The sequence below is a fragment of the Bombina bombina genome, chromosome 2 (genome assembly GCF_027579735.1).
Source record: "Bombina bombina isolate aBomBom1 chromosome 2, aBomBom1.pri, whole genome shotgun sequence".
In the NCBI taxonomy this organism is placed as follows: Eukaryota; Metazoa; Chordata; class Amphibia; order Anura; family Bombinatoridae; genus Bombina; species Bombina bombina.
In genome coordinates this window covers 627,125,452-627,148,047 of record NC_069500.1, presented here as the reverse complement: position 1 = coordinate 627,148,047, position 22,596 = coordinate 627,125,452, and the positions used below count along the sequence as shown (strand labels likewise).

Genomic DNA, 22,596 nt, shown 5'->3' with positions numbered 1-22,596 from the left:
GCTTCACTTGCACCACAGTGTTTGTTACCTCAAAAACCTTTCACATTTCCTTTAGATTTTCCAATAAAAGGTTGTTCCCTAAACCTCCTATTAAATATAGAGATCACCTTGAAAATATGAGGCTTAAAAAAAAAAAAAAAAAAGTTAAATCCCTGCTTATTTCCTTCTGTCTGTACTACTCTGAGAATGGCTATGCCATGTTAGGTCCTTTGCTCTTTGTGGTACATGCTTATAGGGCCTATCAATTCTATTAAGTATATTCCTGTTTTCCTTTTTCATTCTGTAAATCTAATATAATTCTAATATAATTCTTCTTCCAAAGCATTAGCCTCCCTCTTCTGGTACTAATGACTCTTCTTTCTAATCTTATTTGCATTCATATTATCCACCCAGGTGGTACACCAATTAGAGGTAAGAGTGCCAAACATAAAGTCACAGAATGATCTTATTCATTCTTTATGTATAAACCATAATTCATATTTGTTCTGCTCATCTTTAAGAAAAAAAAGTTTTGTTTTGTTTTACCAGTTTGTTTTAAATCATTGATTCATGTGTCGTTTTCATATTTTAATTTCCCATTTAATTTAATACAATAATTTAATTTGTGATATGCTTCAAAGAAAGCATATCAAGGTCGTTTGACCACTGCCCAGTCACAGCTTTCCATTTGTCCCTCTTTTTTCTTCTTCTTTTTTTTTTTCTTTTTTTTTTTTTGTCCGATTGATTGGAGAGAAAAAAAAAAATCATTTTTTCTTCCTTAGCTGTTCTTGTTCTGGACCTATACTACTTGGTCTAGGGAACAGTTGGAGACATGCAGAGGACAACCAGGAATATCTTCTTTTTGCTTTTCAGAATTGACTTTTGCTTTTGGTATTGTATTTGTTCTAGATTTTTTTTTTCTTTTTTTTTTTCTTTTAGCAATATAGAAAACAAACATAGCCTTTTCCTCTTCAAATTTCACAGAAATGCTTTTTTCCCCTCACTTACTTTTTCTTGAAATCTTCAACAACTTTTTGGACCATCTTCTTCAGGCTTGGAAACACCAGGTTCACAATCTTGTGTCTCAGTGGTATGCTTATGGTACTGTTTTTTTAATGTACTGAAACAATGTTTAAAATTTTCTTGTTTCACATTTTTCTTTGGTTTTGTGACACCACACTGCTAATCCCACCTGTGGATTTTGATGGGTGTCTTAGGGGTTCTTGAGAGGACCTCAAGCAGTGATTGGTTGGTTTCTTTCTGTCTTGGCACTAGCCATACATTTCTTATTTTTTATCTTCTAATTCAACTACTCTTTGTTTTCCAGCATACATTCTTAAATTGTAAGTTGTGCAAAAATGTATTTCTTTCATACCTGCATGTCTTAAGGGAGTTTTGTTTCTTGAAAGAATATTTTGATTAACATGTTAACTAATCAAATTTCTTTTCTTTTTTTTTCTTTTTTTTCTTTTTTAATGTTAAGCAGCTTTTTTGTTCTTGCTGCATATTTTTGTCCTTCTTCGTAAGAAGAATTTCTTTAAATGCCCATCTGATTTTTAAGAATTATATTTTCCCAAACCCCATCTCTATAATTCAAAAAATAAATAAATAAATGATATACAAATATATATTTTATTTCAAAATCATACTTTCTTGAAGCAGTCTCACTCATTTTCATTTTAATAAATTTAAAAAAAGTTACATATCAAATTGTTGTTAAAGAGCAATTATGCATATATTGTTTATGTTTTGACTGTTTACATTTTTAATGATGATACAGTAATTATATTGTAACTGTTTTACCAATGCATCATTTTCTGTCTATGGCCTTTAGCAAGAACCGACGTTGATTGGATCTTCAGTGATTTGTTTCTATATTGCTATGAGGTGTTTACTGCTGTAAGGTGATAGTGTCTCAAAAAGAACCATTTTTGATTATTTTTTTGGCTGTGTATGTTCTTTTTATTTGGTTAGGTGCACTACAAATAGAGGAGAGTGAAGAATCGGACCAAGGCAAATATGAGTGTGTTGCAACTAACAGTGCTGGGACCCGCTATTCTGCTCCGGCCAATCTATATGTAAGAGGTAGGAACGACAAACCCTGGTGTCTACAAGCTTCCGAGACACAGGACTCTTTTTTTCAGGATATATACAGTGTTGGGCAAGCACATATGGTAATAGGAAAATGAAAAACGTATTAAAAACAATTAAAAAAAAAAGATACATGTTTTACTTAAACTTTGTTGTAAGTATATTTGCCTATTGAAATCTATAGTTATTTCTGGCATTTATTGAGATTTATGCTTATTATTTCTGGGTTTTTTATTTATTTATTTTTATTATTTGTTAATGATTTTTCTATTAGAGATCCTGATTTGATTGTGCTACAGAGTGGCAGATTGTATTCAAGGCATCATAAGGGATATAAGTACTACCATGTTTGTAGTGTTTAACCTTTCTAACAATCAAATGCCTTATACAAAGCATAACTGTATTTTTATCACATTTATTTTACTATTGTTTTTTTTCTGGACAATTTTATATTTAACAGATAGTTCTAATCCTTTCCACTACAGTAATGAACTGACTGTCCCTTAAAAAATAGAAATAACTCATCCTTGTGACATGGGTGAATTATGAGGAAATATTCAGAGGACTCTGTAAAGTAATCAAAATGATTCATTGTAAACAAACTATAAGATGTCCTTTGGTTTAGAAAGACTGTCTTTCTTTGTGCGATTTCTTGCAACGTCTGGTTCATCATGTATCATCCTGTCCGCTACAATAGCGATAATCCATAACTTTCTCATCTGGCTCAACTGTGTATGAAAAAAGGACAGATGAAGGGTGATGTGTGCTAAAATAAAAATAAATAAATAAAAAATGCAGTCAGTTCATTACCGCAGTGTTAGTGATCTGAAGAAATTAACTTGCTTGGTTTGTCAAATTTTCCTTAGATGCAGTCTTTGGTCATTTAAATTTAAACTTAAAAACTTAAATATGTCAAATAAATAACAAAAAAACAAAAAAAAGATTGCTATTTATTATGTTCTCGTAACAGAAAAATATAAATCTATCTGTCCGTTACACATCCTCTGAATGAGTATTATTCTGTGTGATTATTTTTTTTTAATTTCCAATAAAAACTAGCTATTGTTCCGACCTCTAGGAATGCTTAATGAAATAAAATGCAGGGAGGTGTAACAAATAAATATGTTCAAAAAAGCAGTTGAAAGCCTTGATATGGCCTTTTTACTCTCTCTGTGTTTCCCTTGTTTTTCTCCTTTCCTCATTTCATTGTGTTCTGCATCAAACCCCTACATCCCTCAGAGCTGCGAGAAGGTTGGTGTGTTTTTTACTTTTTACCCACCTTACAAAATAATGATTCAACAATAACAAAGAATACAAATGAAATGGATGTAGCTGCATTGTGACTTTTTTTTTTTAAGTTAATGTCATGATTCAGCAATGATTGCTCTTTTTGTGGCTTTTAATGCTTGCTGATATCTAACTGTGATGCATGAGGGAATGTACATGAGTGCATGGCAACCTTATGTGCTGATAATGTGTAATATTTTATTCACTAGTTTATGTTTCAATATGCACTTAGAATACTGCTTGTTTATGAAGACTAGTAATATCCTGCATTTAATATGTAGATCAGGCATGTCAATGATTTTTTTCCCTGTGGTGTAGCCTATACTACACTTCAGTATTTGTTGCATGTGGTCCGATTGCTTGTTTTGTGCTAACGTAATGTGTTTGCTCTTGTCCCTATACTCCTGCCTCTCATACCTTCACTAGATCATTACAAGACCCTCTTCAAATTTTCAATTTATTTAAAAAAATACACATTTTACTTTCTCTTTTAAACCCATAGAATTAACATTTGTTTAAATTAGGTTAAGCTTCAAAGCTGCTAAAAATTGAAACCAAATTTGTTTAGCAAGACTCAGTAAATCTATCTAAACATTGACACATTATTTTAAAGGGACATAAAGCCATTTTTTTTTAAATATTTGCATGATATTTATAAAAGACCTTCATGCAAAGAATATGTTTTATAAGTAAATTTTACATATTCTTAGTATCTGAGAATAGTTTAAATTTACCCCATGAAAAGATTTTTGTTTGTGTATAACAGATAAATTAAAGAAAATGAGTCAAAATAAAAAAAATATATTACATTATTCTTTTACTAAGCATATATTACCATTTAATGGAGCATGTATATATATATATATATATATATATATATATATATATTTTTTTTTTTTATTCAGGACAAAAGACATATAAATATGCAACATCAGATTTACAAGCTTTACATCAGATATTCATTTCAACATCATCTTGATAAACCAATTTAATCAGATATCTGTTTTAACATCATCTTGATAAACAAATTAAAGCTTGCAAAATTTCTTATGTCCTAATTTTGACACAATTGGTGCAATTTACCTGCAGGGCACTCAGGACCTAGACTAGTATGTATACAATAAAGTAAAAAAGCTAACATATAATATCAAATAAATACACAGAAAAAAGAAAAGAAAAAGAGGAGGGGGAGGAAAAAAAAGAGTGGAAAGAAGGAAAAAAAAAACAGAAAAAAAAACTCAGTTAAGATGCTGTCTCCAGTATACAGGGCAGTCACTCTTGGAGCATGTATCCCTTTAATGACTAGTTTAACAACTCTATCAAATTTTTAATATTTCTTATCAAATTTTTTTATCAAATTTTACAAAAATGAAATGTACAAACAAAAGAAACAAACATACAAAAATAAATATGTAAAGAAACATTGTGATATAATACAAGTGGATTACAATTAATAGTGTAAGGTATAGTATCTTGAGCTTGGTATCATGTTAATAATAAGACACAATCTGGCATAGAGGAAACTGAAAATGTTTAACCAACGCATCTTAATGCGGTCAAACCTTTTTTTAGCACACCCTATACTTTTAATTGATAGCACGGGAGTGCAATTAGCTTGCTCATTGTGCTTGTATTACAAGTGGTGAGTTAACTCAAACCAAAATAGCACTGTCAAATTTTGTGTTTATTTAGACATGAAGTAAACATAGTAGATACATTTGAAAGTCCATTGAGTTCAACCTGTAGAGTTCCTACTTGATTTGCTATAAATAAGCTCAAACTAAAGTTATATTAATACTCTTAAAAAGCTGACCCATTTACCACAAGCATAATAGTACAGCACAGAACTACATGAAGAACTACTTGTGCAACATCTGGCTTAGCATACCCTGAGCTTAGCTCACCATCAGCTTGGCACTCGGACAATGTCCAACAAAAATGTTACTGTGCATCCCCATAGAAGTCTATTATGTGAGAGATTTAGTGAACCTGCACTATATAACATGCAGATGTTAGCGCGCTTTAAACTTTCGCTTGAATGGTGAAAAATAACTTTGGACTTGTAATATGAGTGTGAAAATGGAGGTGCTATTGATAGTTATCGACCAATTTCATTATACAATCATACTTATATTAATCTAGGTCATAAAGTTTACAAAGAGGAGAGTATTTAAAATTAGGAAGACAGAAAGAAGATAATTATTTTAGTAACTTAATAACTTAAACTATACTAATAAAGCCTGGTGTTATTTCATATGTGTACTAATGATAGAACAGCAATGTGCTTACAAATTATTAACTGAAGTCAAAATAAAAGGAGTAAAAGATGTGCTGTAAATAAAATCATATATTCCTAAAAATAAAATATTACTAGAAATAAAATTTGAAAAATATTTTGTCAACTTTTATAGAATTTAAACATTTACACATTTATTTAATATTTTTTGCTTTATAGTTTATAGCATTCACCTCCGGCATTTTGTCCCTTTAAGATATATTTTTAAGATTCTGTACAAGGATTCAATATTTTTTAAAGCAGTTCAGGAAATTGGAGCCGACTGCCTTGTCCTGATAACTATATGTGTCAATAGAGCTATTGAGTTTGTCGGCACAATCTATGATGATTTTCAGATTGAATATTAATCCCTGCTCCAAATTGCATAATATTTAAAAGTTGTCATAATAAAAAAATGTGACCAATACTAACTTGGTCCTAGAAAAATTGTTACAAAAGAGGAAGAAGCCTATAAATATATCTAAATACGTATATACTATCTGAATATTTGAAGCAGGAACCCTTCTATCCTATTGCTTGGCAATATATTTCTTACAGATTGTGTAGCATTAACTTCCCTGTAGAAGACCTTAATACATGTTTTAGAAACCTGTAATATTAATCCATTAATTGTTGCTTTTCCTCAGATATGATTGTAACTAAACCTTGAATGTTACCCTATCATGCTGTACTCTTCAGTATGCTCACAGTCATGGTGACATTTTAACAACTCTCAGCCTAATCTAATACTGCCCCTCCTGTGTTTTCCTTCTTTCTTTATCTAGATCTCAATTCCCGTAAAATCCAACATTTTCTTTAGTTGTACCCAATGTTCTTTCTATGCTATTAGTGTAGATGTACAGGATATATATATATATATATATATATATATATATATATATATATATATATATATATGTGTGTATATATATATATAATCAATAGATATAAAGATATATTTATATATATAAATACAAAAAAAAAAAACACATTGACATATCTAAAATACTTTTCTGAAACCCCAAAAGCATGGTTGCCTAGACCTCAGTCATTTGCTTGCATGCATGACCAAAGCCAGTACGAGTACTTGTACTGGCTTTGCCTTGTTTTCAATTTCTGTGACAATAAATATGTATATATTGTTCACTTTTAAGCTTTTGTTTTAGTGTTAGTGTGAGGTCTTCACACTGCATTCACTTTTGATTCTGAAAGTGAGATAGACTGTATTTCGTTGTACTGTAGATGTGTGTCAGGGCTGTGATGTGACAATGTGATCCACATTATTTCACATCGACTGGAAGCACTCAGCATTAAAGCTATTTATTTTAAGCATGCTGGCAAACCTCCAGTCTTTTTTTTGCATATATATGTATATATAATGTAAAAATAAATATATATACATATATATTTGCATGGTGTTTGTGTATTGTTCAGTATTTGGTAAATTGTGGGCCCTGATAGGTCTGAGTAAATGTGTTTAAATGTGTTTATTATACTCTTAAATATGTAATATATAAATGTGTTATTCTATAGATTAGTTGTGCTCAATTTGTATATAAATAGTTTTGATATATTAAGGTTTATGTTTGTAATGTGCATGTCATTTGTCCACACTGATATTTCTCCTTTTGTACATATTATCATCAAGTATTTTCATTCTTTTTTTTTTTTTTATGTTGTTCAGTTCGTCGAATTGCTCCAAGGTTTTCTATTCCACCTACGAATCATGAAATAATGCCTGGTGGAAGTGTCAATATCACTTGTGTTGCAGTAGGGTCCCCAATGCCCTATGTAAAGTGGATGCTTGGGGCAGAGGATCTAACTCCTGAGGATGATATGCCAATTGGAAGGAATGTTCTTGAGCTTACAGATGTTAGACAATCAGCAAATTATACATGTGTTGCTATGTCCACCCTTGGAGTTATAGAAGCAATAGCACAAATAACTGTTAAAGGTAATTGTCCTTGTTAAGACAAACTCATATCTATGCTGTATGTATTAATATAAGTGGATGTTTAAACTGAGCTATTTAAAAAAAAAAAAATCCTCTAACATGTTTAGTCAGTAGCTTCACAATGCAAGTGTTTTACTGATGTACTCAGTGGGCTTCATTTATGAAGCTGGTGTTGAAGCTTTAGAGCCTTGTAGTTCAGACTCACTCATGAGATAAACTTTCTACAACTGCTATTTCTTAAGCTATTCACCCCCTTAGAGTTGGCAGGCGTAAATTAATCCACAATGATTCGTACGGGATAATTGACATACCCTGCTCTCACTGAATTGAGTGAGAGCAGAGGGAGGGGTTGCAGAAGTATTACTTGTGCAATTATAACTGCAATAGATATATTCCCCCTTTATAGCCTTGAATACAGGTGGGCAGGTTCCTTGGCTTTTAACATTACTTGCCACTCCTTTACAAATGGGGGTCAATAATTTAAACATGCATATGCATAATGATAAATATTTTGTTGATACACATGGATATATTACAGCTGTCCCACATTTGCAGATGACCCTGTCTACAAGAATCATTTGATTTTATGTGTGCCGAATATTGTTTTGGTTTTATTATAAGCAATAAAGAATTTGGATTTTACTCTTTTGCTTGGATCGTTATTCATGATGCAGTGCACTTTATCTTCTGGCTTATATTATGGATTGGGATACCACAGGCTAAATCAGCTATTTCAAATGCCGAAATAAGGGTAAACAAGCTACTTGTAATCAACTAAATTCACCCCAGCAGGTAAAATAGAGAGGGGAGAAAAATTTGGTGCAAACTGTCCCTTTAAGTTGAATTTATAATTTTCTGTGTGTTGTATGCTAAAGCTGCTGGAATTCCCTTGCTTAGAAGCTGATTTATATATAATTAGTCCTCTAGTCCCAGACGAGTAAAAAAAATAATATATATATATATATATATATATATATATATTTATCTTCAACACATAGGGCTCAATTTATTAATCTGCGTAGGCAGCTTTGGAGTGTTTTTGGTGAAGGTTCGCATAAGCAGCGGTCATCAGACTGTTGCTTCCTTACCTGTATGTGAGCTCTTAGCTTGCAGATTAAAATAACCCTGACCATGTTAGCCCAGGGTGATTAACAGTCCCTGCTCACAAGTCACAAGTAGATGCTTGTGCAATAATAAATGTGGGCAGGGTACTATTTCCAACTGCCTGCGATCCCAGATGGATAGGTTCACGAAAGCAGTGATAAATGGGGCCCATTGAGTGAACTAGTAATATTTTCCCTCTAGACTAGTAGCTTTTAAAACACTGACTAGTAAACTATAGTAATTTTTTTCTACACACACAAATCTATCTATCTATCTATCTATCTATCTATCTATATATATATATATATATATATATATATATATATATATATATATATATATATATATATAGATAGATATATTTAAACTTTACACATAGAAAGATTTACACTCTCTTGCAAGCAAACAGATGGAAAGTTAGTTATAGCATTTAGCCAAATGGGTGATATGCCCAGAACCATGTTCTCTTCTTCCCTGCTTCCCTAAAAATGCATGCCTTCAACTAAACACACTAAGATGCAAACAAGGATGACACAGGCCCTTTGTAATTTCCCTAGACACATACAAAACACGGAAATGGACTACATTTTCAATTCGGACTGGGTTTGTATCCCATGACCCTGCAAAGCTGACAGATATAATATATCTTCTTTGCCACTTGAACATTTTTTTACTCACACTGTTATAGGAAACATCCTTTATTAACTGTACTGGCTAATATACTATGCCGCCTTCATAACATTTTTACAACTAGAATTACCTGTTTATATAATATTTTTTATTTTTCACATTGTGACACAGTTACATGCTATCCTGTTGATTCTAATATCATGGTGTACATAAATCTGTTAGTAATTTTAGTTTTTTGGTTTTTTTTCTTAGCCTTACCCAGACCTCCAGGAACTCCTGTAGTGACAGAAAGCACTGCTACCAGTATTACATTGACATGGGACTCTGGCAATCCTGAGCCTGTTTCTTATTATATAATCCAACACAAACCAATGAATTCAGAAGAACAGTATAAAGAAATTGATGGTGTAGCTACAACACGGTACAGTGTTGCAGGGCTGAGCCCATACTCTCAGTATGAGTTTAGAGTTGTTGCTGTAAACAACATTGGACGGGGCCCACCCAGTGAGCCAGTGATTACCAGAACCTCAGAGCAAGCTCCATCAAGTGCTCCTCGAAATGTGCAAGCACGCATGCTGAGCTCAACCACTATTTTAGTTCAATGGGAAGAACCTGAAGAACCAAATGGACAGATCCAGGGCTATAGAGTTTATTACACTATGGATCCAAGTCTGCATACAAATAGCTGGACTAAACATAATGTAGCTGACAGTCAAATAACAACTATAGGGAATTTAGTACCTCAAAAAACATATTCAGTAAAAGTCTTGGCATTTACTTCCGTTGGGGATGGACCTCTTTCTAATGAAATGCAAGTCATAACTCAGACAGGAGGTAGGTTGGTCTTTTCTTAATTCTCGTTTGTATTCTTATCCGTCTGCCTGCAGTTCCTTGCAAACACTAGCTATGTTAACATAAACTTATGAATGATGGACATCCAGGTAAGCATAAAGTAGTTCTTCTTTTCCTTGCTGCACTAAATTATAAAAACTACAGAAATACACATATAAACCAAACACATATACAGTGAATCTTCTTCCTCTGAGGAAAAGTGGAAGCAAACCCACTGCAGAAAAAAAGGACATAGTTAAAGGATATTTCTCTTTGAGGCTTGTTCTAAAAGCTATTGGGACTACACCCATTGCTGCATTATAATAGAAAGCATCCACATACTTTGCTTCAACAATGCAGGTAAGCATTACCAAGTAGGGTTTCCATGTATTTGATCAAACAGTTATGCATTTGAACTGCTTTCAAGTAAAATGTTTGTAAACATACTGACTGAATATGAGACTCTGAGACCTGGTTTGGACATAAAACTAAGTTGGCTTGAGTCTGATTTTGACCCCTGCTACTGCTTTTTACTAAACTCTTGCTGATATTCCAGTAAGCTATCAAATCTACATAGCGTTCCCATGAAGGTATATAAGAACCTCTTATGGGCTACATTGAAGACCCTAAAATATACAGTATGTTGAATGAATGTGACCTCACAAGTGAACATTTAAAACAGAATGATATAAACTTAAAAAAATAATTTTTCTTGAATATGCTGGCATAAGATTTTGACACTTGCTTTTCTTCCCTCTTGCAACACTTATTAAGAAGAAAGTGAGCTCAGGACATTATAAATGTGTTTTATGAGAGTACTTTGAAAAAACAAATGATGGAAACCTACTTCTCTGAAGTCTTAAAGGGACAGTCAGTAACAGAATTGTTGTTTTAAAAGATAGATAATCCCTTAATTACAAATTCCCCAGTTTTGAAAAAGCAACAAAGTTATAATAATACATGTTTTACCTCTGTACCTGTATCTAAGCTTCTGCAGACTGCCCCCTTATTTCAGTTCTTTGGACAGACTGGCATTTTAGCCAATCAGTGCTCTCTACTCAGTAAATTCACATGCATGAGCTTAAAGTTATCTATATGAAACACATGAACTAATGCCTTCTAGTAGTGAAAAACTGTCAAAATGCATTTAGATTAGAGGCGGCCTTCAAGGTCTAAGAAATTAGCATATGAACCTCCTAGGTTTAGCTTTCAACTAAGAATACCAAGAGAACAAAGCAAAATTAGTAATAAAAGTAAATTGGAAAGTTGTTTAAAATGACATGCCCTATTTGAATCATGAAAGTTTTTTTTGGACTTGACTGTCCCTTTAAGAAAAAAAGAATATAAGGAATAGGAGCATTAGTAGGAAATACCTAAAAGCCAATGAGCATTGGTAGGAAGTGCACAATTGACACTAGTATGTCAGATTAAATGTAGATATTAGCTAGCTTTAATTCTAACTAAATAGATGCCATTGTTTTGACTTAAAACAGTATAAGTCTGCAAGTTTTAAAGGGCCAATAAATACAGTAGTAAATAATTGACAAATACACAGTAAAAACACAATGCAATAGTATTTACTTTGAATTTTAAATGAGCAGTAGAATATTTTCTGGCAAATTTCAAATGTAATTTTATTTCTCCTCCCTCTGTTTCATATGACAGCCATCAGCCAACCAGAAAATGCATATACATACATACCGTGCACATGCTCAGTAGGAGCTGGAGCATCAGAAACTGTGCATATAAAAATAATGTGCACATTTGATAATAGAAGTATAGTGGAAAGTTTTTTATAATGCATGCTTCATCTGAATCATGAAACTTTAGTGGCCCTGATATATCTATGGTATTATACAGACCCTGATGGACACACTTACATTTTTAAGCCTTATATATCTTTATCAGTGTATATATGCTGCTAGAAAATAACTTTCTAGAAGTAAAACAAAAAAACACAAACTTTTTTTGATAGATACATATAGTGGTGAGTCTAAAGAATTAAAGGGTCATGTAAAAAAACACTGTGTCTCATGGGCTTTAGGTTTGACAAGGCAAAGAAAAAACAGGTCACAGTAACAAATTAGGATCAAAGGAGGTGCCAAGTCAGTAATGCTATCTCTGTAAAAGCACTTTATTCTAAAGTTATATCATAAGCCATATGTATACAGCACAGTCCACCAATCTTCACAGACTGCAACTCTTAATCACATGTGATAGATTCTGACTAATAGAAGATAAAATATAAGAGGTCACCACTGCAATGCTGCATTAAGTGGTGACAGCCACACATCACACTCACAAGATCACTGCATCAAAACAACAAGAATTGATAAAAAAAAGTGTGCTGCAATATTTTACTGATTCCAGGCTGTAGTGCGGAAGACTGGAACATACTCTACATGCATTCGAAAGAAAATATCGTACAAGTTATGTGTGAGAGCTAGTTGATACTTTGTTAAACTGAACCAATTGTGTAAATAATTACATTTTCTAGCAACTCTTTGGAAGCAAACAGTGTTTTCTTTTTTACTATGGCATACGATGTAATAATGTGTTTACCTCTTAGTACTTTACCATCCTCCCAGCACAAAAAATTATGCTGCCTGAATTCATGAATTTAATGACGCCCCTACAACTCTCCATCAACTACAATATAAACCCAACTATAGTCAACAGATTAAGGTTCAGCAGATTAAAGATTCACACATCAGCATTCTGATACTCCACTGATGTAACCCATATGTGACAAATTTATTTTTAAAACACTATTAGCTATAAAGTACTCTATATATGTGCTACCCCTCAAAAATGCTGTCTGGGTCCCATGGTTGCACCATGTTCAATTATAGAGCTGACCTTGATTCAAACCAAAGAGGTTAATGTAGAAGACATAAAAATAATGCCAACACTATTGTAATATATTGGATATGAACGACCTGCCAGTAAAATATTAAGTACAGTTCTTTTAATTCCATTTATTAAGTCTGTGCCTTAGCTTCTCAGTGATGTTTAATAAAATAAATATTTTTAACTGGAAGATAAGACTGAGATACCTGAGAGATGGGAGGGATTAAAAGCTCTTTAGTATCTTTCCCTTCTCCTAGTGGCCACAAGTTGAGCTATATATATATAAACACCAGCATAATATATAATGAGAATTGGTTACATTATTAGGCATGTTTATAACCGGAAATGCAATATTTTCTATTTCAGTTCCTAGTCAACCACTAAACTTTAAAGCTGAACCAGAATCAGAAACAAGTATATTGCTTTCCTGGACACCGCCACGTTCAGACACTATCACAAACTATGAGCTGTATTATAAAGAAGGTGAACATGCAGAAGAGGTAAATGATTGGAAAAATGTAATATAATATGAATATTCTTTAATAAATCTTACTTGTTAATCATTATAATGTTCTGCCATATGCCTTAGACATTTATTTGTCAGGAAATAAGCTGATCTAAACTGATAGACCTTAAAAAGAGTTACCCCTATTTAAACAATGTGCATAGTTCTATTTCCATCCCACTATTACTAATAACAGACCATTCATTTTGTAGGGATTTCTTTGTCCCTTTATATTTATTTTTACAGCAAGGTTTAAAATTAATTGCCACTGGAAAGAGCTATAGCACTTTGTCTGCAGCCAGAGAAGTTAACAAAAACCATATTACTTGGACAATGATAGCTACTCAGCTCAACTCACCAAGCCAACTAATAAGCCAGAAAAGTGTATTCTTTACTGTCTTCAATTAAAAACAATGAACAATGAATTGTCTCATAATGGCAGGATTCAATTAAATATATATAAAAAGACTGCTACTTATTGTAAATTCAGTAAGCGAGAGTTTAGTTTTAATTAAATGTATAGTTTTAATTTAATGTATGAAACATTTTTAAATTATATCTTAAAACTATAGTTTTCAAAGTTTCCATCACTCCTTAAAGACTGGGTGTATACAATATACACAAACATTGTATTACCTGAGTTCTTCTCCTCCCTTTGTCATCCCCTTGAACCCCCTTAGCATATAAGCCTACAAGCCAGGCTGTTTTGTAGATCACCTTTATGAGAGCTGATTTACAACAGTGCAATTCTTGGTAGGGCCCTCTGCCCATTTGTCTCCTATAAAAGCTTCCTTGCATGTCATACCTATGTTTATAGTGCTGTTGGTACGCTACAAATAACTTATTAATAATAATAATAATAAAAGGAATCTAGTCAACAATTAAAGTTATTATATAAAATTATATCAAGGATTTGAATTGTTAAGATTCTGTATTATCTTTATTTTAGAAGATCTTTCATCTTTCCAATCACTTATTAAATATTTCATGAAAAAGTCTATAGCTATGCATGTATCTATCTATCTATCTATCTATCTATCTAGCTAGCTAGCTAGCTATATATCTAAAAATATAGTTATTCACAATCTATAAATGTCTACAACATTGAGAAGTGAAGAGGTGCTTGGTTTTGAGCTACCAAAACACTGATTATTGTTTCTTTCTTTAGCAGGTTATAACTATCGAGCCAAGCACGTCATACCGCTTGCAAGGTCTGAAGCCAAACAGCTTGTACTATTTCCGCCTGGCTGCTCGTGCTTTACTAGGACTTGGTGCTTCTACTGCAGAAATTTCAGCCAGAACAATGCAGTCAAGTAGGTCTCTCTCCTCATTTTTGTTTGTTTATTTCTTTTCAAAAATTAGTAGGAACAATCATGTTAAATGGTGGATTTGAAGACAACAATTTAAACTACATGTGAATTTGTGAACAAGAACTGCTAAAATATAAAGAGAATTGAATAATCTAAGAAAATGCTTTACTTGAACACATACAAATAACAAAAATCTACAATTACATCTACAACAAATTGTTATTGCAAACAATATAAATATGTGATGGCGGAACGACCTACTTCTCCGTTATCTCAAATTATAATAGTTTTGGATCTCACCATTGGTGAGCTAAAGAAATATAGTTTTGTTTATAAAAAAAAAAGTAAAGCACTGAGGATTTAAGAGTCCCTAAAATAATTATGATTGTTTGATACAATTTGATTTGACATTTACATTCAGCTGTTTACATGGAAAGTACTTCATACAATGTATATCGCAATTTTCAAATCCAATTTATTTAAATCTTGTAATTTAATCAATTCAATTTTAAATTATTTTCAACTAATTAAGTTATTTCATCTTCCATAATAAATGAATGAATACATTCTGACATTGATTGCCTCCCCCATTCTTGTTTTAAGATCCATGTGTTCTTTAACTTGCAGGCACTCATAAAAAATAGCTATTTTGCGTAAAAATACTGGCATTAAAAAAATGCTGCTGTTTCCTCATTTAGAGGAGTTACACTCTCATCCTAATTATTCAAAGATTTAATCAAAACAAAAATATCTGAATACATATGCATGTGTGTGTAGATTAGTTTTAAGAGTTAAAGTTTACATTTAGATACTAAGCTTCTAATTTGATTATCATTAATCAATATTGTATGTGGATTTAACTAAACTCTCCTTTTAAGGCTGATTTTGCCTTCTGTTGCAAATTATTTCACTTATCTGACTTAGCAAACTTATTTAGGGCCAGATTATGAGTGGATCGCTATTTATCGCTTCAATGGAGCAAGAAAAGAGGGGAATAAAACACCCTACTTGCGTGTAAAATCAAATTTTTTTCAAGTGCGGTAACCCAGCATGAACATATTAATATTTCACATTGCAATGTTCTTCACATAGAAAAATGTGTGATATATATATATATACATATATATATATATATATATATGTATATATATATATAATTTTTGGGTAAAAAAAATAAATAAATATATATATATATATATATGGATATCTATAAAAATACAAAGAACATATTCAATATTGACAGTACATACATAGTTAAACACTTTATTAAATATGAATATTGCATTAATTTGCATTTACATGTTATTTTTATATACTTGACTGCAAAGGGCTCCCATGCACTATATATATATATATATATATATATATATATATATATATGTATATATATATATATATATATATGTACACACATATAAACATATATATATATATATATATATATATATATATATATATAAAGAGAGAGAGAGAGATACATACAGATACATACATAGACATATTTAGACATGTATAGGTATGTATCTCTATGTTAAAGCCCTTTGTCTGCCTTTTTCTGAGACCTCATATATTTGAGCTCTTATACTTTTTTTATGCAATATGTTTTTTAAAAAAAAATAAAAAAATATTAGATAGTGTTATTATGAGTGTAACTGTACTTTTACATTGTGACGCTTTTTTGTTTTGTAAAACAATTAACCAGAGGGCTCTGAGGTTGTGGTAATCATTCTAGCATAAATTGCGGTTGTGTTCATGTGTTCGCATTTTATTTCAACTTGTAATACAAGTGCTCCTTTTGACGTGTGCAAACACCTGCGATAAACCCGATTTCACTTGCGCATACACTCATAATCTGTCCCTTAACATGTTAGAAACTTTTATAATAAATTGCTTTGGTAAGCTAGAATATGTGCATATATTATTATCATTATTATTTTTAAAGGAAAAGTGATTGTTCAAATTTCATAAATATATTAATATAATTAGGCTTTTAATGTAAGCAATGGGAAATTAATTACACATAAATCTGTTCATATACATATTTGTATTTTCTTTGTTACTAATGTCTTGGGATAACTAATTTCAGCAAAAAATAAAAAAATATGTCAGTAGATATTTATTGGTGGGTTACTAATACTTTGTTAGAAAATGTGTCCCGTTGAAGAAAAAATAATTAAATAAATCTGAGAGCTGGCTTAGCAGCTGATGACTATGGGTAAGTACAAGTTAAAGACAAAACCAACATGCCTGTTTAATGTACTGGTAGGTAAACTTTTGCATTAGATACTCATTCTACTCAAATGATTTTGCATGCTTATCGTAGCACCAGTCCTTATATTATTTTTTTTCTTAACTTTGTTTGGGATAAACCTAAGTTTTAGAAAATTGGGTTGGGAAGTTTCTATTTTCTTTAATCATTTTATTCTGGTTGGCATTTAAAGCATGTTTTTTATTACAATTTTTCAGACAAAATAATATGCCAAGCCCCTCACTGTTGGTGAGGTCTAGAATAGAATAAAAGGTCATGGGAAATAAAAAGGGTTAGTCTTTTTAGGGATACTTAAGCATAATATGCAACATGCATTACTTGCCACCAATAGTAGTTCACTGAGAAAATTAAGTAGATTGTTTGTTAAAGGACAAGTTTTGGCACAGGTAGGTACATTTATTGTTAGGCTTCATCTTCATACATTCCCGTACATGTTGTCTTATTTGTCCACATGTTTATTTTGTGTCAATTCATTTTTAATAAGCCAAGGTGCATTTGTCGTTCCCTGAAATATTTTATGTTATAATTTATTCCTCATTCAGTTGTCCAATTTAGTTATTTTGGTTTTGTTTCTATTTGTTTTTTTTTCTCATTTTTTTATTTTTGGATCATACCTATATATGCACCCCCACCTCCCTTAATACTTTACTGAAATCAGAGCCATCCGCTCCTCCACAAGACATAAGATGTAACAGCCAAAGCTCTACCAGCATCTTGGTAAGTTGGCTTCCTCCACCTATGGAAAAACAGAATGGAATTATTACTGCATATTCCATCAAATATACTGGAGTTGATGGAGAAGATGACAAACCTCATGATATTCTGGGCATTTCTTCAAAAGCTAAACAATACCTTTTAGAACAACTGGAAAAATGGACCCAATACCATATCTCTATGACTGCCTACACTGATGTCGGACCAGGCCCTGAGAGTCCTCCAATATTGATTCGGACAGATGAAGATGGTATGTTTCCTCTTCTCAGTCAATTTATACCTATCACTTTTCTTCAAGCTTTTCTATTTCTACTGAAAAATGGAAGCCCCTAATTTTTTAACTCTGATTTTTTTTTTATTATTCTGGCTGTTTCTATTTTAAGATTCAAAAGTTTTTCAAAATACTTTTCCTATAAAATCAGACCACCATTTTATCTATAAAATTGGAATTATTGTATTTTTTTTTTCCCTTAACAATTTTTTGCCCCAGATTTGGGATTTTGGTTAAGTGTTCTTGCCTGCTTTTAGCCTTCTTTTTTCTTGAATCATTTTACTTGCCTATTTTGTGGAAACTGATGCACATTTCTTTTTTTTCTTCTTTTTTTCATCTTTCATAACTTGTCCTCATCATCAGAGAACAAAAAGAAGAAGCCCCAAATTTATATATCAGCTTTTTTACAGTGAAACCAGTCATTTTTTTAAAAAAAACATTTTGTTTTTGTCTTATTATTTGTATCAGTACAACCTATCAGCGTAAATGCTTTGAATTTTCAAAGCATCTTCCTTGGCTTTTTAACATTTTTACATGTTTTTCTCTTTCTCAAATACCCTTTTTTCTTCCATTTTTGCATCAGTCATGTTTTTGATCTTTTACACCAAATAGTAGATCTAAGATATTTTGATCTTTTTATTGTTTAACCAAGATCTTTTTTAAGCTGTGGGTGGGACCAGTGCCTATAATTTTGTTTTACCAAATAATGTTGTTCCAGTTCCTAGTGGTCCTCCTCGCAAAGTCGAGGTTGAGGCTGTCAACTCCACATCTGTTAAAGTCTCCTGGCGTTCACCTGTGTCCAATAAACAGCATGGCCAAATACGAGGTTACCAAGTGCATTATGTGAGGATGGAAAATGGAGAACCAAAAGGTCAACCCATGCTGAAGGATGTTATGCTGGCTGATGCACAGGTAATTTGACTACTAACTAAAAAAATAAAATGTTTTATAATATTTTACAATTTGAACTTTAAACCCATACAGCTTTTTTTATTACAGCACAATTTAGCTTTTTATCTAAGCTTAATAATGTTTTAGCTGTTAGAATGATGTTGGAATTTATGTGTCATATTAGTCAATATTTATTTGGTATGACTCTAAATAAAATAAAAAAATATAGGTAATGTCTAGTTCTTCTAGTTATTTTCTTGGTTATAAAAATGTGTTACACATTGCTGTTATGGATGGCTGTTTGTAGTGGTTCCTTCAATGGAACTGCAGAATGAATGTTCCCATTGACATTCATTCTGACATTCAGATGATTCTATAAAATGAAAGGTAACAACTTATATAATTTTAACTTTCAAATATTACATTTGAAGATTATTGCCCATAGAGTTGCATTGAAGACTCAGAATATTTGAATGTTTATATATTAATATTTGAATTCTATTATATATTTAATTATATATTAATATATGAATGTTAAGATTTAAAAAGCAATTGTTACATATATTTGATACATATATTCTTTAAAATGTTAAATTGATAAAAGGAAAATAATAATAGTAATAATACTACAAATAATGATGTGGAATGTTCTACAGTAATTCAGCTTTGTTTTTTAGAATGAATGGGGTGTGGCCAATATTCATTATTTTTAATGAATGTGAAAACATTCAACCATATCTAATAACTATATGGATTTATTATAAATATTTTTTTATTTTTTTTATTTTTTTTAGACAGTTCATTATTGCTATGCTGTTAGCAGACCAAGTAGTAAGCTTCAGGGAATGAAAGGGCAAAGGGTGAAAATATGGGGGAGGGGGGCATTATAATTTAATTTGTGTATTTTATATCTATGCTATAAATATAAATATAGTGGAGACCTACGTATTTTTGAAACCTCGAATATGCAATTTATTGAGTACTTTAAAGGAAAGAGGGGTACAGTCGCATGCAAATGTTTAATCGTCCAAGTCTTTGTAGCAGTAATAGTAAATGTGTTAAAAAAAAAAAAAAACTTACATTTTTTTTAATATAAAATGTTCTGCAATTCTCAGAATTTGAAAAGTACCCTGCTGACTTCTTAAGGCTAAACCTGCTACATATCTTCCCTAATTGGTTTTAGCTGATAATATCGACAAAACAGTGTATTTATGCTAACATTATGACAGTGGTTAACCTTGTTGCTTGCAAATTAAAGCACAGATTGGCTCTGCCAAATAAGGCAAATGGTATGTGAAGATTGGTTATTGTGCAGGTTTGTTAGTGTGTATATATGTATATCTATTAAGGTTTTTATTGCAATGGTATACATTTTTTTTTAAATTTATTAATAAAAGTTTGTTATATATACATCTATAATTTAAATGGAGCTATTTGTGTACTCACAACCTCTTGGTTTTTGTCACACAGTATGTAGTGTGATGCTCTTTACAATTTGTATTCATATTTAGAGGAGTAGCACCCGGTAGTTTAACCGGTTAAAGCGCCATTATATAAGCACAGTGCCCCTATCATTTCACTTTAAAAAACAACACTTAATTCCCCACTTGTAATGCAAGAGCAATGAAGGAGCTAATAGTGCTCCCTGCGCCATCCGTTAAAAATATAGGAAGTGCTAAAACAATTTGGTTACATTAAGATGCTATGGTTAAAATATTTAACCATACACTTATAATACCAGATTGTGCTTTATTATTTACTCAAGGTTGCACAAAAGATAGCGCAATTTGTGTTATTGATTGCGCTCCAATAATTATTTAGCCCACAGTGTGCATGTAATTAACTTTTTTTTACAAATCCAATTATTTACACTTATCAACATGCCACTTTCTTTTACGAGCCTTCAGGCTTGCCGGAAACAGGAGTTAAGAAGCAGCGGTCTTAAGACTGCTGCTCCTTAACGCATTTATCTCCTCTGAGGCGGCGGACATCAATCCGCCTAATCTCATACGATCGGGTTGATTGACACCCCCTGCTAGCGGCAAATTGGCCGCGAATCTGCAGGGGGCAGCATTGCACAAGCAGTTCAGGAGAACTGCTTGTGCAATGATAAATGCCGACAGCATATGCTGTTGGCATTTATCAATGTCTGGCGGACATGATTCGCTACAGCTGATCATGTCCACCAGAACCTTGATAAATCGGCCCCATAGAATGATCATAAAAATATTCATAGTTTTCTTTTTTTTTATATAATGTTTTAAGTATACCACTTCCATTTTGTTACGCTACAGTTTATTAGGATTTCTAGCTGGCATTTGTCTTGATAAAGATTCACTAAGGTGTGAAATTGTGCTGCAATACAGCATTAGTATTCTGTTTGCCCCAATGTCATTATTTACAAAGAATGCTCAGCTGTTTGGTCATGTGACAACCCTTCAGAAGCATACTTTGCTTTCAAGATAAAAAAAAAAACCTGTATACATTTCACTCTCGCTTAACACTTGGCACTTTGTTAATAACTTATAACATCAGAAAAAGATAGTGATCATGAATGTTAAAAACCTATATTTATTTTAAATTATTTTCCAATTTTGAAAATATGGAGTGTACAGTAATGTGCAAATTAATTGGGACAAAATGGAAAAAAGTTAAAATTTTCAGATATTTTATTTCTATAAATTTATGTACACTTATATTACCTAATATTAGTAACAAATGTGTCCTCCTTCAGCTGAAATGATCTCCTGAATATGTTTTTGGCATTGACTCCTTCAGTTTAGAGCAAATATTTTTCACTTCATTGTTGTGGAACAACTCTTTTAGAACTTTTTTTTTATCAAGCAGTCTTTTGTTGAACAGAACATTTTACCAAGATATTTCTTCAGAATGATCTACAGATGGTCTATTGGGTTTCAGTTTGAAGACTTACCAGGCCAATCAAGCACGTTGATTTTGTTTTCAAGCATGCATTTCTTGACATCCTGTGAATTGTGACATGGAGCCAGGGAGTGTTGAAATGTCCTTGCAGAAGTCTGCAGGAATGGTACAACTCTCTTTTTTTGGGGATTTCAGTGTACTTTGATGAATTCATCATACCATCAATTGTAATTAGGCTCCCATTACCACCTGCTATGAAAAAAACAAAACATCTGTTTTGGAGCGTGTTTTACAATCTGTTGGAGATGCTCAGCTCTAATTGTTTCACAACTGCTTCATCTGACAACACTTGCTCTGTAAATTTGAACAACAAAATGTGACTCACTATAAACTACTTTTTTCCAGTAATCAAGGATCCAAAATGTTTACTTTTTAGCCTATGCCAACTGTTTTTTTCTTTATGTGAGATGTCAACAATTGCTTCTTTATTGGCTTTCGTTTTTGCTTTCTTGCCTTCTGTTTAGCTTCAAGAAGCCTGCATAATACAGTTGAAGCATTAATTTCAACCCCAGTAGACAATAAATCTCTGTAAAGGTCCTTGGAGAAGAATTGTATCACTTCTATGGGGTGTTTTTTTGCTTTCCTACATATCTTCCTTTTATTTTTGTAGACAAAGATCCAGAATGGTTGTTTGCCCTAAGAACTCTTGAAACACTAGATGTTCCTACACCAATATCTTCTTCCTCTGAGTATTG

General features: G+C 32.0%; 1 protein-coding gene across 1 annotated transcript in view; it reads left to right on the top strand.

The window, feature by feature from the left end:
- The window catches only part of PTPRD (protein tyrosine phosphatase receptor type D), a 666,726-nt gene that overhangs the window by 356,615 nt on the left and 287,515 nt on the right, over positions 1-22,596 (top strand). Inside the window, exons 6-12 of the mRNA XM_053702567.1 lie at positions 1,954-2,064; positions 7,317-7,586; positions 9,573-10,154; positions 13,368-13,501; positions 14,675-14,819; positions 17,744-18,049; positions 18,789-18,982. Coding sequence (XP_053558542.1) covers positions 1,954-2,064; positions 7,317-7,586; positions 9,573-10,154; positions 13,368-13,501; positions 14,675-14,819; positions 17,744-18,049; positions 18,789-18,982 — 1,742 coding nt within the window. The remainder of the gene's footprint in view (positions 1-1,953; positions 2,065-7,316; positions 7,587-9,572; positions 10,155-13,367; positions 13,502-14,674; positions 14,820-17,743; positions 18,050-18,788; positions 18,983-22,596) is intronic.